At 46.0% G+C, this 16,480-nt stretch overlaps 3 protein-coding genes across 3 annotated transcripts; 1 reads left to right on the forward strand and 2 right to left on the reverse strand.

The window, feature by feature from the left end:
• Positions 1-238: 238 nt before the first annotated feature.
• LOC123045658 (glyceraldehyde-3-phosphate dehydrogenase A, chloroplastic) lies at positions 239-2,216 on the forward strand. The gene is made up of 4 exons (XM_044468801.1): positions 239-519; positions 626-733; positions 820-1,372; positions 1,458-2,216. Exons 1-4 carry the CDS (start codon positions 478-480, stop codon positions 1,958-1,960), a joined length of 1,206 nt encoding a protein of 401 aa, XP_044324736.1. The 5' UTR covers positions 239-477; the 3' UTR covers positions 1,961-2,216.
• Positions 2,217-2,847: 631 nt separating this feature from the next.
• LOC123045659 (ran guanine nucleotide release factor) lies at positions 2,848-5,941 on the reverse strand. Its single transcript, XM_044468802.1, has 8 exons — positions 5,585-5,941; positions 5,167-5,468; positions 5,043-5,078; positions 4,810-4,947; positions 4,452-4,538; positions 4,157-4,204; positions 4,001-4,077; positions 2,848-3,214 (listed from the first exon to the last, which is right to left on the reverse strand). The coding sequence occupies exons 2-8, from the start codon at positions 5,239-5,241 to the stop codon at positions 3,067-3,069; spliced, it is 609 nt and encodes a 202-aa protein (XP_044324737.1). The 5' UTR covers positions 5,242-5,468; positions 5,585-5,941; the 3' UTR covers positions 2,848-3,066.
• Positions 5,942-7,049: 1,108 nt separating this feature from the next.
• LOC123045660 (NAP1-related protein 1) lies at positions 7,050-13,329 on the reverse strand. The gene is made up of 10 exons (XM_044468803.1): positions 13,106-13,329; positions 9,399-9,521; positions 9,245-9,295; positions 9,011-9,082; positions 8,825-8,938; positions 8,672-8,733; positions 8,423-8,483; positions 8,203-8,259; positions 8,066-8,104; positions 7,050-7,463 (listed from the first exon to the last, which is right to left on the reverse strand). Exons 1-10 carry the CDS (start codon positions 13,226-13,228, stop codon positions 7,404-7,406), a joined length of 762 nt encoding a protein of 253 aa, XP_044324738.1. The 5' UTR covers positions 13,229-13,329; the 3' UTR covers positions 7,050-7,403.
• Positions 13,330-16,480: the final 3,151 nt, after the last annotated feature.

Here is a 16,480-nt window from a genome sequence, read left to right on the forward strand (position 1 = left end):
CCAGGCCTTATTGACGTTTAACTTTGTGGAGTCACCCCCGAAACCCCGATCGGAACGGTGCTCTGCTCGACGTCCCGAGGATGGAACGCAGAATATCCATCGAGCGAGCATTACATCAACAATACACGATGTATGTACATTGCAACAATAATCACAAAATCCTCGAAAGAAAAAAAAATCACAAAAGAACAAGAAAAAAACATATGCGATCAGGCACATGACGAAGGAAGGGTCGCATGAATGAAGAAGAGAAAAGCCACATATCGACCGGAATAGCGAAGTGTGGGAGCCGCGATGGCGGGCACTGGCAGCCATACATTGGGCTATCCAAAATCTCATCTATCGCCCAATCGCGGCCTCACGATCTCAATTCCCACCCCGCGTGCACCACAAGCTCCAATCCCCTAACTCGTATATACAGCCACGCCCGCCTCACCGTCCTTGATCTTCCCCCCTATCTGATCAGATCCTTTGGACATGGCGTCGCCCATGCTCTCCACGGCCATGGCGCCACTCCAGGTATGCTGTTCATGTTCCATTCCATGCTTGCGTTGCGTACTGCTTCCCTGTTTGTCACGCACGGTTATGTAACTGGACTGCCATCATCTGTGATTACTCGATCCAGGGGGGCATGCTGGAGTTCTCCGGGCTGAGGAGCTCGTCGTCGCTGCCGCTCCGGCGGAATGCCACCTCCGACGACTTCATGTCCGCGGTCTCCTTCAGGACATACGCGGTATGACATGATCGGTGGAATGTAGTTGCTTGCTTGGTCGCATGCCATGGGAGCGTGTGTGTGACGCGGCGGTGCTGTGCTTGCAGGTGAGCACCAGCGGCGGGTCGCGGAAGGCGCCGACGGAGGCCAAGCTCAAGGTGGCGATCAACGGGTTCGGGCGCATCGGGCGCAACTTCCTGCGGTGCTGGCACGGGCGCGGCGACAGCTCGCCGCTGGAGGTCATCGCCATCAACGACACCGGAGGCGTGAAGCAGGCGTCCCACCTCCTCAAGTACGACTCCACGCTCGGCATCTTCGACGCGGACGTCAAGCCCGTGGGCGACAACGCCATCTCCGTCGACGGCAAGGTGATCAAGGTGGTGTCCGACCGCAACCCCTCCAACCTGCCGTGGGGTGAGATGGGCATCGACCTCGTCATCGAGGGCACCGGCGTCTTCGTCGACCGCGCCGGCGCGGGCAAGCATCTCGAGGCCGGCGCCAAGAAGGTGCTCATCACCGCACCCGGCAAGGGCGACATCCCCACCTACGTCTGCGGCGTCAACGCCGACCTCTACACCCACGCCGACACCATCATCAGCAACGCCTCCTGCACCACCAACTGCCTCGCCCCCTTCGTCAAGGTGCTCGACCAAAAGTTCGGTACGTGCCCGTCCCCTCTGTCTCTCAAGTCTCAGCTGAATCTACTTCTTTGAGTAACTAAAAAATGGAGGTGGCAATGGCGCAGGCATCATCAAGGGAACCATGACCACCACCCACTCATACACCGGCGACCAGAGGCTGCTGGACGCGAGCCACCGCGACCTGCGCCGTGCCCGCGCCGCGGCGCTCAACATCGTGCCCACCTCCACCGGCGCGGCCAAGGCCGTGGCGCTGGTGCTGCCCAACCTCAAGGGCAAGCTCAACGGGATCGCGCTCCGGGTGCCCACCCCCAACGTGTCCGTGGTCGACCTTGTGGTGCAGGTCTCCAAGAAGACCCTCGCCGAGGAGGTGAACCAGGCGTTCCGCGACGCCGCCGCCAACGAGCTCAAGGGCATCCTCGACGTCTGCGACGAGCCGCTCGTGTCCGTCGACTTCAGGTGCTCCGACGTGTCCTCCACCATCGACGCGTCGCTCAGCATGGTCATGGGAGACGACATGGTCAAGGTCATCGCGTGGTACGACAACGAGTGGGGTTACTCCCAGAGGGTCGTCGACCTCGCCGACATCGTCGCCAACCAATGGAAGTGAACGCCGGACGGCGGCATTGCCCTGTGAAGTGACTCCTCTCGAAATTTTCCCCAGCCATCGTCACGGATGATCGATTCTTTGTAATGAGAATTCAGAGTATCGAACTCCCAACAGCTTCTTTTTTTTCCTTTCTTTTCTTGTTCTTCTTTTTTCTTTCTCTGATTTTTCAGTGTCCAGACACGGATTATAATAGACTTCCTGCAAAGGAAGTCTCAACGCTGTGCATCTGTAATATATACTATCGTTTGCCAGGTTCTGATGTAGAATTCAACTCGTTCTTGGATTTGGAACCTTCCCATCATTTTCACCTTTATTGCTATCTAAAAATGCATGATCAACTCACAAAGAAAAGTTTGAACCATACACGAAAGTTACCATAAAATGAAAAGTTTGAACTTCTAATGGCAATTGCAAAATTTAAGGGAGCACAACCATGCAGCCCATTATCAGAGTTTTTATGTTATTTTTGCGAAACTCATTATCAGAGTTATCCACACAAATTGACTCACAAGATAAGAGATTGCGATCTGTGCGTCAAACCTAGGTGGATGATGGCATGAACTACTTAGAGAGTAGACCCACAACTTTTGTGGGTTGTATTTTCGTCGGACATCATGGTTCACATGTTTGCCATCCTATATGCTTGGTGCCAATCAAAGTGTGTGAGTGGTCAAGAATATATGGAAATCTTGAGGGATAAATATTGCAGACCATACGGACAGACCACAGGGGTGTCTTTCCGCTCTGAAGCACTCAAATGGCCCGTGTCTAACTTAATAGAATCAAGATATTTAGAATTCAGAGTTGAGCTCTCTCTACTCAATGCCCCATGATGAGATATATGCAGTCTTTATCGATGAAATAGCAAGTACTAAGAACCATTCAAGTAAATTCTAGTGCAAGCTAACATGATATATTGAACTTCAACCAGGGTTATTTGGATGACACTACATACGCTAAGTGATGGCACTTTCAGGAAAAGAAAAACTACTCTGAAGGAAAATTCAGAGACTAGTTTTTGCTAAGGAAAGTACATTCCCCAAACACTCTCTTGCAGAACACCTTTTTAAGAATCACTCTAGCACTGAGATGTTACCCTCTCTGCTTCAACCGCTGCCATTGAAAAGGTTCCAATCATGGACATCAAAGTTCATCACTGCAAGTCTGAACACCTCCGACATTGGCAAGCATCCTGCTTGTTCTGCGGGTACTGCTGGTCCAGCTGCAACTGCCTGGGCACTTTCACTCAAAGGACTGAAATAAAAATGACAGGAAAACACATCATTCAAGGGGCAGCTGTAACATTGGAGAAGTGGGCAGCACAAACATAATACCGGAGCTTAAAATAAAGGCATCGATAACCTAGCTAGTCGTTAACTTGGATATGCAAGTCCATACTAATTTTATTTGCTTTTACTCAGATCTTATATGACTATCTCCACATTACCTGTGATGCATCATTACACTGTTTCATCTGCATTTCAGCTGAAAAATACAATCTAGTTTTGGCATTTTGGCCTCCCCGTAGTACTATTATAGCATTCAACATGACTAGCCTAGGTGGAAAATTGAAGAAAGCTGCTGTTCCATCATCAGGACAGTTTTTTTTTTCATATTTTAGTTTTGCCATTGACACTACTACGATATACAATCGTATTCAACGTGCCTAGCTTAGGTAGAAAACTGACTGAAATATTTTAGCACAGCAGGCCTATCTTTCTGTATTATAAAGATGACAGAGACAAAGGAGTTTGAAAAAACACATGATTAGTAAGCATAATTGCTACTGCATAAGAAGTTATCTATTGTCATTCAAACATGTCGATATATATCAGATTTATGCAAGGAAAGCTTATATCAAATAATACAGTTCTCCTAAGATATCACTTGATTATAATCACAGAAATTAAGAAACGAACAGTACTAGCTGTGATGCCATATCTAAATAAGATTTTCTACTTAAGTAACAAAAAAAAATAGGATTGCTTTTAAAATCCCATTAATCATAGGAAGTATGTCATACTGATGTGCTCAGCTTACTTTATCAACAGTGGCTCATATGCGGTGATAACTACATCAGTTGCTGCATTCTTGAGACGTATGTTTGCCAAATAAAGCTGCAAAGGTAGTCAACACTCAGTTGAAATAACAAACATCAACTATTTAAGCATAATTCCAAGGGATGGGTGTACTCACTCGAACAATGTTCTGTGCTTCTCTGCCTTGCCTCCCTTTTGAAACAGCCTACATAATGCCGAAATCAAGCGTCAGATCCTTAAGTACCTTTTATTCACAGGCCCATTCAGTGCGAAGTGATCATCATCATATAAATGAATACCGATGGAACAGAAATATCAAACTATGAGACTGAGATGACTTGTGCAACTAATGCTATCGTATCCAGGGAAGCACAGGCGAAAACTAATCGACTGGAGATCGATTGAAGGGAACGAGCAGGGAAATCTGGATATGGCACAGGACATTTGCTTACCAGCTTGCCAATTGCAGTTCCAGCCACTGCAGGTGCTTCCCCGGAGCGCAGACCAGCTAGTTCAATTGTCCCAGAGTGCTCGACCACCTAACCGACAAAAAAAAGAGATAAGTTACCAACATGCCTCTGTCTATGGCTAAAATCCACTTGGATCAGAAAATTAACAACCATGAGTTCATGACCATCCAATGCACATGAAGAAGACAAAGAATTCGTGAATGCAGTTCATTTTATTGTCGAAAGAAGAATACGGTTGTTGTTTGGGACAGAAAGCCAAGCACGAGAACTGTAACGGCAATGAATCGAAATTTATAGGGCCTAGTTGCCAGCTATTCACAGAGTGAAGCCAGGACATTACCAAGTTATCCGCCGCATCTTGCTCGTTGGCGACGTCGCGCAGGAACCAGAGCGCGCTGCCGCCGTCCTCCACCTCGCCCTTGAGGTCAAGCAGCTCGAAGATGAGGCTCTCGTCACGAGCGGGATCAACGAGAACTTCCTGCGTACGCAGCAGAACCACACACACCCATCAGTACGGGAACGCCCCAACCAGCGCGCTCCAAACGAAACCGTGCAAGGGAGAATCAGACGAACCTGGTGGTCGGGGACCTCGCGAATGTTGCTCACATCCTGAACCAAACCAAACAGAAACGGCGTAAGCGCGAGCAGGAGGATGAGGAGCAAGGGATGTGTGCGAGGGAGAAGGGTGTTGCAGTACCTGGAACCGGGCGGGGAAGGCGGTGGAGATGGCGCCGCCGAAGAGGGGCCGCCTGATGCTGCTCTCGCCGGCCATCTTCCGAGCCTCGGGAGTCCTGCGACTAGACGGCAAAACGAGGTTCTGGAGCCTGGGAGAAGACAGGGGTTGGGGAGAGCCGGAGACGGGCGGGTTCACGATTCGAGCGAGTTTTATAGGCGGCCGGGGGGGGAGGGAGGGGAGCGAACTCGCCGCGCGTCGATGCTACGCCACCGCGGCTGCGTGGATGCTACGCCGTGCGAGCGGTTGCTCCGCTTCCTTCCTTCCTGCAGCCAGGCAGCCAGAGCATGTTTAAAAAAAAATCGGTTTCCGCAACAAAAATTGCTTTTAACGGGGTCAAACCGGAAAAAGGGGGTTTAGACGGGATTCAGAGGCTGGATACCTGGAGCGCTGAGGCGTGTGCGTGGGGAGACGGAGCCGAGTGGCGGCGGAGGCGGGGTAATGCGCCGCACGCGGAGACGTCGGCGGCGGCGCGCACGGGCGTCACGGTGCACGGCGGGAGGACCCTACGCCAGCTTGGTGGAGAATCAGGCGGGTCTGGATCCGTTCGGTGGGGATTAGGGCTAGAAAAGGAGTAGGGCAGAGGAGACCTGGGTCGGGAAGGTGATGAAATGGAGAGGAGGAATCACCGGCGGTGAGAATGCCTATCAGCGGCGAGTAGGCCTCGAGATCAGTCGCAGCGCCATCCCGTGGAAGGGGCCGTAGGGGGCTGGGATTTGGGGGGCCAATCGGCAATACTGAACCCGGTGGGCCGAACAACAAAACGTCTGGATTCCAAATTTCCAATGCCAAATGATGGTTAACGAACGAGGTGTTTTTTTTTGACATCAAGTACTCTTTATTGCAAAACTCAGTTGCAAACAAAACAAGGTGGAATTAGTAAAACTTGGTTGCAAGATCTACAACCAAATTTGCGTAACCAGATGCAGAACTAACAAACCGAAAATCCACTTCATTTTAATTTGGTATTGGTTCGATGATAGGTTTTTATGCCCACAAGAGAGCGCAACATTGACATTGCAGGTGGCATCAATCTCTTGCTGGCTTTGCTAATTGTCATACGCCTGGAATGTTTTCATGCGTCGGTAAATTCCTCACAGCACGTGGCCAAAGGCGGGGACAACGTGAGGAGCGACAGCGATGAGTGTCGGTTACGCCGAGGCCGAGCTAGGCCCTCTCAGGTGGAGGCGAGGAAGAAACTTAATTGGAGGGGAGGGGGTTGGGGTGACAACAACTCAGCGGCGTGGCGGCAGTAGCCACCAGCCGTGGGGGGTGGAGGCATGCACTTAGGCCTAGGTAGGCAGGCGGCTATGCGAGGAAGGATAGGAGGTTGAAGATGAACATATTGATATGTTTTGGGCCGTTGGATGAAGATCTAGTTCAGGATAAAAGTGATCGACGAAATAAAAAAGAATTATGTGCTTGATCTATAGGCTCTCCCATTCCTCGCAGCACATGGCTAAAGGTGGGGACAACGTGGGGAGCGGCAGCGATGAGCGTCGGCCACACCGAGGCTGGGCTAGGACCTCTCAGGTGGAGCGCGAGGAAGAAACTTAATTAGAGGGGAGGGGTTGAAGACGAACGTATCGGTATGTTTTGGGCCGTTCAGGATAAAAGTGACTGACAAAATAAAAAAAAATAGGTGCCTGATCTATAGGCTCTCCAAGACAGACGGGCTGTAAAATACCCTCACTCCCTGGAATAAATATACTCCATCCTTCTGCAAATGTAACACGCTCTAGCTTTCATCAACACCTCGAAGGAAAAAAAAAACTTTGATCAACAAACAGTTTAAAAATACGTGAATGATGTGATACAAAAATGGTACTGTCGAGGAGTAACTGAAATACGCCATGAATTTTGTACTACCATATAAGTTAGTTAAATATTGTCGACTAACCGTCGTTAAAGCAACTGTATCTCAGGAAACAGACACCTTGCATATCCGGAACTACTACATCCCACAATAACAATATACTTTGAAGTGCCACATATGGGAATCTGCAGGACTCCAAATGTATGAGCAGATCAAAACAAGTTCCCACAGATCAAGCTTAGAATCCTACAGATCCAGCTAAGTCAAGCAACAAAACACCACAAAAGGGGACACCTTGCTTTTCAGTCCCCAGGAGAACCGGGATCTCCACTCTACATGCACGGGAGTTGTCGAAGCCAATTGAAATTCAGCATGAAAGAAGGCTTCACTCCTCATCATCTTCCTCCTCTTCTTCATCTTCATCATCGTCATCTTCATCAAATCCCTATAGAAGTTGCAAAAGAATGATAAATACATGTACAGAAGAGATAAAGTGCAACGAAACTCTGGCAAACAGCGTCAGGCTCAATTTTAAATTCATGTGCATAAAACAAAAATAAGGCCCCAAGTGACATCACCAACTCAAACTCATTTCCTTCAGGCCTCATGAGAGCACAATGCCAGCTAGCAAATTTAAGGAAGTTGGGCAAAATGTCAGATGTGTAGTGCATGGCATGCTAATGTCATCCTAAATTCCTTTTGCTGTTGGGGTTAGAGCACCTGTGATGAACAGATGATGCATAGTGTCGTGGTATGAACAGTAAATATGCATTGAGAAGTCAAACAAGCCATCATGATAACTGAGGTGGTTATGCATTATTGCATGAGTATCAGGATATTGTACACCATTGCAAATGAACTACAAGAACGTTATGAACTACTCCCTCCGTCCCATAATGTAAGACGTTTTTTGACTCTATTGTAGTGTCAAAAAACGTCTTACATTACGAGACGGAGGGAGTATTGCACAAGGGCACACACCCAAGGAGTATCATATATACAGAGGTAATGGAAGTATGGAACTGCTGATAAAGAAAACAGGATTACCTCTTCATCCTTGTCATCTTCAAATTCATCTTCAGCCTCCTGCAATGGAAGATTCGAGGGACATGACACAAAGATCCACAATAAAAAAAAATAGGACCCAATAAATAAACCACTTATATCACACTAGAAGCACTAACATTGTTAAAATACTTCAAAGGATTAGGCCACAATTCTTCCTTGATAACATCTGCCACCTGCATGATTGGAATTTCTCAGAAAATAAATCAAGAGGAAGAATTAGAGTTCCAAATTTATGCCATTCTATCTGCCAGACTTCAGAGAGACAAAACTTCTGATCAATTGAAATAATCCTGATTTAGCAGGAGCTACAAGCATAGGAGAAACGTAATCCTATACCTCATCCATCACTCCATCAGAAAAACTTTTGTTCTTTGCATCATTGAACCAAGTGAAGAAACTGCAAAACAAAAAAAAGGAAAAGAAAACAGAACATGAATCCTCTTCACAAATTTCATACTTGCATATTATAACTCGAATGGAATGATGACGTCTCTCTATGTTGGAATGAATCATATAGTACAGATAAGGCATGAAGAAAAATTTAATAATTTATAGCAAAGAAGAAGATAAAAAAAAAATACCAACCTCTCATCAATCAATAGTCGTTTCTCCCCATTCTCCATGTATGCCTTTCCATTTGCAATATCCTTAATGTATTATTGGAAAACTCGTTAGATCTAATTTTACATACAGAAGCATCTTTGCTGAAGCGCTTATACGATTAACGAGGCATAGTACCATTCCATCCTTCCAATTAATGGTGGTGGCCTTCACAGTTATTTTCCCATCATCACTGAACGAACATGTTTTTGTAAGCTTTGTATCTTCAAAATATGGATTAGAAGAGAATGCCTGCCAGTTCAAGTTCAAAACATGTAAGCAAAGGGAAGGAAACCATAGCTTGTAGATGCAAAAGAAGCTTACAAGAGTAATGGAGTAGCCTGATTTAATATCTTGAAACTCATTCACATCGATAGACACCAAGTGTTTGAATATCTACAATGGAACAAAAGTGATCAAATAGTATGAGTATGGTTCCACATAATTACTCAGCAAATCTGATATAGTAATTTAGTATTTTATTACTTGTTGCCACATTTGATACAAATGCTATAAGTTAAAGAGTGTAGATGTTAAACTTTGAACAAAACAATGTACCTTTTGATCATCTTCAGTCAGAAGTTCACCAAGCATAGGATGGCTTAGAAACTGCAGCGGAAATGCATGAATTAGTAAGGATGAGACTATACCAATCAGCAGTTTCAGGAAATAAACAGACGACATATGAATCAGCATAGAACATATTACAAACCGCAGTCAACCAGAAGTCCGGAATTTCCTTGATAATTTCATTCCGTCGAGTATAAACTGGCCTGCGAACTTCATTGTACTTCTGTTCCACCTCCAAGACTTTATCACTGGCTTCCTCGTTAACCTGCAGTAAATGAATCTATATAAGCTAACCAATTTTGTAAGGTGGTAAGGCGAGGCGCTGTACCCCCGCCTCACCTTTTTAAGCACTTAAAGCGTAAGGTGAGGCGACACCTTAGACACATAAATATATAATATATGGCACTCTAAATCTGGCCAGAATCCATACTTCCAAGCTGGATCATTGGATGTAGCTCTTCTCATAGGATCATTGGAGATCATAAGCATTACCAGCCACCTCTGTTTTTAAGGCGTCCGTAAGGCGTCGCTTAGGCGACGCCTAGGCGTCAGGGCGCCCTCCAGGCTCAGGGCGTCGGCCTTGCCTTAGACAGTCGTGTAAGGCGTCCGCCTTAGGCTGTAAGGCGTCTGAAGCGTCCGCCTTAGCGCCGCCTTGCACGCCTCAGACCAAATCGGACGCCTTAGCTTGTCAGGCAGGGAAACAGAGATTGCAGGCGGGAAAACTGACCTGGGCGGGAACACAGGCGCGGGAAACATTGGTTCAGGTGCGACCAGTTATGAGAAGGGGAAAGAGAGAGTGAATCGACGCGAGAGGTCTCTCCTGTCTCCTCTCTGGACCATTGACGGAGGCTTCCTCCTCAGATCTGCGGCAGCCGCCAGCCTCCTCCCTCCGGCCACAGTTCCTCCCCCTCCTCTCTGGCTGCAGCTCCTCCCCATCCTCCTCTGGCGCAACCCTCTTCCAGCAGATCAGCACCACATCAAGGTATGAATTCAGCCCTCTCTTCTCCCCCCTTTCCCCCTCTCCTCTTTCTTCCATCCAGCAGTGTAGCTTGCCATGCTTGCCTGCTCTGTTATGCACAGCTCCTCTACTAACTGTTAGGTGCTGCCTCTCTTATGCACAGCAGTGTAGCTAGATGTGCTTGCCCGCTCCTCATCTGCATCTGTTTCTTCCCAGATCTGCTTCTCCACCCACAAGGCAGCAGCCCCACCACTGCTTCTCTCCTTCCCCATGCTTGATCTGGCTGCTCTAGTGATTTGGCTCTTCTCTCTTTTTCTTTGACAGTAGCCAGGTGTACCTGCTCTGATGGATCTAGCCAATGATCCTAGGAGAAGAGCTACATCAGATGATCCAGCCTGGAAGTATGGGTTCTGGCCAGATTTAGAGAGGAAAGATTTACTCCAGTGTACATTGTGTGGCAAGATAGTCCATGGTGGAGTGAGAAGGCTAAAGCAGCACTTTTCTGGGGGTTCCAGTGATGCGGATAAGTGTCCCGAGGCATCCATGGAGATTAGGATAGAGATGCACAATTCCTTAAACACTAGAAAGTTTAAAGCTATGGAGCGATATATTGATGAGGAGGATGAAGCTGAACTTCAAAGGCGCCGTTCTGTCATATACACAAGATGATTTGAGGCCTATGCTTTGGTAACAGTTTATATGTTAATGTTAGTTGTTAAATCTCCTAATTGGTGGCCATCTATTATATATGTATGTACAATTTATTAAGTTAATGCTAGTTGTTAAATCTCCTAATTGGCTGCCATATATTATATATGCACGTGTCTAAGGCGTCGCCTCGCCTTACGCTTTAGCGCTTAGGCGGTGAGGCGCCCCCCCAGCGCCTCGCCTCGCCTTACCGCCTTAAAAACTGAGGTGGTGGGGCTGCTGCCCTGTGGGTGGAGAAGCAGATTTGGGAGGAAACAGATGCAGAGGGGAAGGAGCAGCCAAGCACATCTAGCTACACTACTGGGAGAAGCAGAGCACTGGAAGGGGATGAAAGAAAGAGCAGAGGAGGGCAAGGGAGAAGTGAGACAAGTACAGGAGCCACACAATGCTGTTGCGCCCGAGGACTGGAGGAGCTGAGCCAGAGAGGAGGAAGGGCACAAATCGAATCCCTCTCGCTTGGATTGGAGGTTCGATACTCTCTCCCTCCCTCCTCCTCGTACCTATTCGCGTGTGAGCCAGTCTTTCCCGTGAAGATTTCCACGCGGGCTACTCTTTCCCGCCTGGGAGCAGCCCATGGGGTGCGCCTAGGTGGCCGATTCAGACGCCCTGCTGTCCAAGGCGGACACCTTATGAAGCTGTCAAAGGCGAGCTCGACGCCCTGCCATCAGAGGGCGCCCTGACGCCTTATGGGCACCATAAAAACAATGAGGGTGGGTTTGGTTCCAAAGTATTTTAAAAGTATTTCAAGAATACCATTTTGGAAAAGTATGGTTTCAAATACTTTGAAGTGTTTGGCTCTAGTTAAAGTGGCAGTATTATAAACCACAGTATGCACAAAACTGTGGTATTTTTGCTGTATTAAAAAAAGAGGCCAGGACCTCTTTTTAAAAAACTGAGAAAAGCAGCAAATGATCTCTCATGCGGTCAGTAAATACAACACTGTATACTTTGATTGCCAAACACGGCACTGTTTTCAGATACTACAGTCTTTGTTGTCATCGGCATAAAAAAACTGTAGTATTGGAATGCTTAGGTTTTTCAAAAACTTCGCTTCCAAACGGAGCCTAAAGCTAACTGCCTAGTAATTTAACTGCATTCAAATATTCCAGCCAGATATAGCCTGTCCATTCACAATATGTTCTTGTCACTGTAGGTATTCAGGCAATAATTCTGTTTCAGAGAGACAAGAGTACTAAGCAATTAAAAAACCGTTTAATTAGCAGATAAGGTGCCTTACTCTAATAAGGAATCAAACAAATCCTTTGGTGTTTCATCATTATCTCATACATAGAATGCATAACTGTGCTCTTTACACCGAGTCCAGTTACAGAACAAAGTTTCATTGACACAGAATTTAACATAATGGGAGTATGGAGCCCATAGAAACAGGAGCTGAAGCTGATTTGGTAATATAACAGAGTGGAAGAAGCGCCATATCTGGTGGTAATGGAGATTGACATGTCATGCATGTTGTGAAGAAAGGCAAGATGCAGAGCAAGGCATGTGATCATTTTGTAATCCTAAAGGAAATTAGCTTATATTGGTCTGAAGAGTATAGGGGTTCTATATGTACATGGGAGTATTTAGCTGGCATTCCTGTGTTTACTTTCCACAACAAAACTTCAATCAATCGAGGTATTCAAAACTTACTGTATTTTCAGACCACCAACTGTCAAAATGAATCTAAAATAGACCATTGCAGTTGTCACACACCCTGCCCTGGGAGTGCTCACAAACATTTAAGTGCACCCAAAGCTACTGTAAACGTCTACAATCCAGTGTGCTCACGAACAAGTGATTTGAAGTATCGACAGAGAAGAGAGAACACGGACACAGGCCACAATTCTGCAGCAGCACAAGCAGAGGTCTCCAAATATATCTACCACTACCTAAAAGTCTAAGAAAGCTCGAATCCTGGGCCTGGAGGGGAAGCACAGAATTCCAACCCAATCACCCAATACACCTATCGAGGGCACGCCCAAATCAGTCGATCACCAAACGCTGCCTCGCGGCGAGACCAGCCCCCTCGCACATAAACAAATCGGGAGTTGAAATTCCCCTAAATTCCGCGCAGCCTTCGTGCAAACTGCTCCGAAAATGAAAAGAATGGCGCCAAAATCAAAGGCCGAGCAACCGGAGCGCGCCGCGACAGCTGTCAGCAGGCGAGAAACGAAGCGACTCACCCTCTCGATCTCGTCCTGGATCTCCTGGAGCTTCTCGATGGAGAGCAGTAGGCCGTCGTCGATGCGGTCGCCCTCCTCCGCCTCGATCCTCGGCCTCTTCCCCTTCTGCTCCGCCGTCGCCATATCGACAAAACCCTCCGCGAGCTCTAGGGTTTTAGCTTTGGGTTTCCGGGGAGGCTTGACTGGCTGCGCACCCACTCTGCTGTGGAGAGAGGAGACTTCTAATTGGGCCTCCTCTTATGGGGGCCGTGTGTTCGCGGTGCCTTTATTACGCAAGCTGTCGGGTTTGTCTCAAAAAAAAAAAAAAAAAACGCAAGCTGTCGAGTCTATTGTTCTAAGAAAAAAATTCAGTCTTTCTCAAAAAAAAAACTTTCAGTATTTTTGCCCAAAAAAAGAGCAGCTGGTGCCTCAAACAAAATGAAGGATTGGAGAATACAAATGTTTAAAATTCATGTTATGAAAAAAGAGGAAAATTCATTTTACACCTAAGCTTTTGACTATAGGATTGAAGTTCTCAAAAAATCTATAGAATGCATTTAGATGTTTTTTTTTCCTTTTGTTGTTGAAAAATAAAACTCTTATCTTCGCATTATCTGCACCGCTGCCGTGAGATGCAAGTTCACAACCCTACTCTCTAGGCCGAATTGTCATTTTCGATGCCCCCCCCCCCCCACACACACACCTTCTATTTGCATCTTTGGTGCTAGGAGGCGGAGAGTTTGTGGATATGCGGGGTTTGGGGATTTTCTAACATATTTGGTTTATGTAGTAAAGCCAGGTTCACACAAAAAAACACGGCTCTATAGCCTCATGCTGCCAATGTTATGGCTAACATTAGCAACAACCATGTTTTGTGGTGTTTGGATCTCGAAGATCGATTTCCCCCCATGTTGAGACGTGGGATTGTAGATTTCAGTTTCTAACATATTGGTTAAGTTTCACAGCTATATTTGCACATGGTGCGGTTATTATGGTTAACGTTGTCGATAATGAAGACTTTCTAGTGTTTAGGACCCACGGGTTGATTGCTACTAACATTGTTGTTTGTCATCCAACACTTCTCGCATGTCTTGACATCGTGGCGAAAAATGATGTCAAGTGTACTTTGGTCATTGGCTCTTGCCTTCCAGTCTGTGTGCACCTCATTTTTTTTACAAACATGATGATAAATCATCAGTTGACAACTTGATTTACAAAAGGTGTGTACCCAGCCACAACACTTGTTCTCGCTTATCGGGCGAGGTGGACAACTCGTGCGTCTCTTTTCAAAAGACTATTAGTCCAGTTTACGCCAGTTTGATCTTCTACCGTTTCGTCACTAGAGTCATGGTTCATTGCCAATATGCAAGATGTAAAGCTAGAGATGATGACTTTGAAGAGTCTTGATGTAACTTTAGTTTTATCATGAACCTTTATCGCCCATTTTAGTTTTATTGTGTTAGTGCCCCATCAAACCATTCAAAGGCATCACCTGCAAAATTCTACATGTTTTTAGACAATGTAGAAATATACGGTACAATACATGGTATCCCATTCGTATGTAAAAGTCATCATGGCGGTGTATATTACTATTTGGGCATTATCGACAAATCGTCTGCAATGACAGAAATTGAAAAAACTAGACGGTCACCATCCCACACACAAATGACATGACCTTCACCATGCTTACCTAAAACATGAGGTGCTCTATTGGCCTCTAGGATAGTGATTAAAACTAACACATGAAAACAAATCGGCAGAGGAATGAGCATTCTTCATATAGCTATCGATGGACCAAAAGAGCTCCCTCCATTCATATGTTTTCCAACTCCTAAGAGCATCTCCAACAGGTGACCAGAAATTTGGTGCCATGAAAATGGTTTTAGGTGAGGGGAGATAAGTTTTTTTGGCACAAGTTTTTGCTTCTCTAGATGACCTGAAATTGGTGCCCTAGAAATTTGTCCTTCTTCTCTACTCCACAATTGCATACTATTGAAACAAATCATGAGATGACATTTAAAACTTTGTAAGATAACAACACACAAAACCAAGCACAATCAAATTCAAGTTCAAATACACATAATTCAAGCATCTTGCATCAGAATTCACAACCATAGACGAAAGTGCATAGAACATGAATGCATAGAGCTATCAAATGTCATTGCCACAACTGCCATCACTAGTGCTTGCGTTGTCTCCATTGGCACCATCGCAACTCATGCATCCCATGTCACCCATGTATCCTCTCATGGCACCCATGCCTCCTCCCATGAATCGTCCAAACCCTCCCATGAAGCCTCCCTTAGACCTCATCGCCAACACTTGATTGCGACAAAGCTCCAAGTATGGTCCCGCCTTCTCATCAAGAGAAATGGTGTTCATGAACATGATTCTTTGCTCATTTATAATGCTTCTGATTATTTATTCCATGGCCACCTTCCTATCCTCAACCTCGATCTTCTGCTCCTTGATCGATGTCCTCCTTTCCTTTGCCTCCCTCCCTCCATCCTTTCTTTGCCATGGAGTTCTTACTTTCTTCAGTCATATCCTTCCTTGTTACCATGATGTTGTCCAATGATTCCTTCATGTCATTGGCTTCCCCTACTTCTTCTTCTCTTTGTCGTTCTTTCTTCCATCGAGCCTCTTCTTAGGAGCAATCAAGTTGGGGGCGGGGCGTCTTTTTCCATCCTCGCTACTTGATGCATCATCATCGGTGTCAACTTGTGTTGCATCTAAAACTGAGCTCTTGGACTTCCTCTCAGGCGTTTCATTGTACTCGTGGTTCTTCCACTTCTCATCATTTCCAATCTCCGCATAACAATGGTGTAAATTGAATGCATTGCCTTTCTTTGTTTGTGCCCCTTAAACAAATCACTAGCAATGTTGAGCTACATAACACAAGTGTGGAATAAGTTGGTCGTCAATCTATATGGGAGATGAAGAAATAACTAACGAATGCAAACAAAAATCACCTTATCATCGACATTTTACCCAGTCGGTTCATATGGTCAAGTTGTGCCAAACAAGCTTACCACATTTGACACTCTGGCGATATAGTTTGGCATTGATGTCGGACCGAAACTTCTGATCGATAGATGCCACTAGTGTTGGGTGCCTTTAAGTACTCATACATACGGTTCCAATAAGTCGACATTGGTTGCTCAATACCAATGACCGGATCAAGATCAATTTTCTTCCATGCTTGACACAACATCTTGTATTCTTTGATAGTGTAGTTTGCACTTATCCCATTTGGAGATGCATCAAGAAAGCCCTCCTCTTCCATGTCAAGAAGGTGCCCTTCTTGTGTTTCATATTCTTGAGAGACAAAATCTCGAGATGCAATACAAGTTTATTGCAATAAAGTTTCATCATCCACATGGCATACATCAAATT

Source organism: Triticum aestivum, chromosome 2B, assembly GCF_018294505.1.
Source record: "Triticum aestivum cultivar Chinese Spring chromosome 2B, IWGSC CS RefSeq v2.1, whole genome shotgun sequence".
Taxonomy (NCBI): domain Eukaryota; kingdom Viridiplantae; phylum Streptophyta; class Magnoliopsida; order Poales; family Poaceae; genus Triticum; species Triticum aestivum.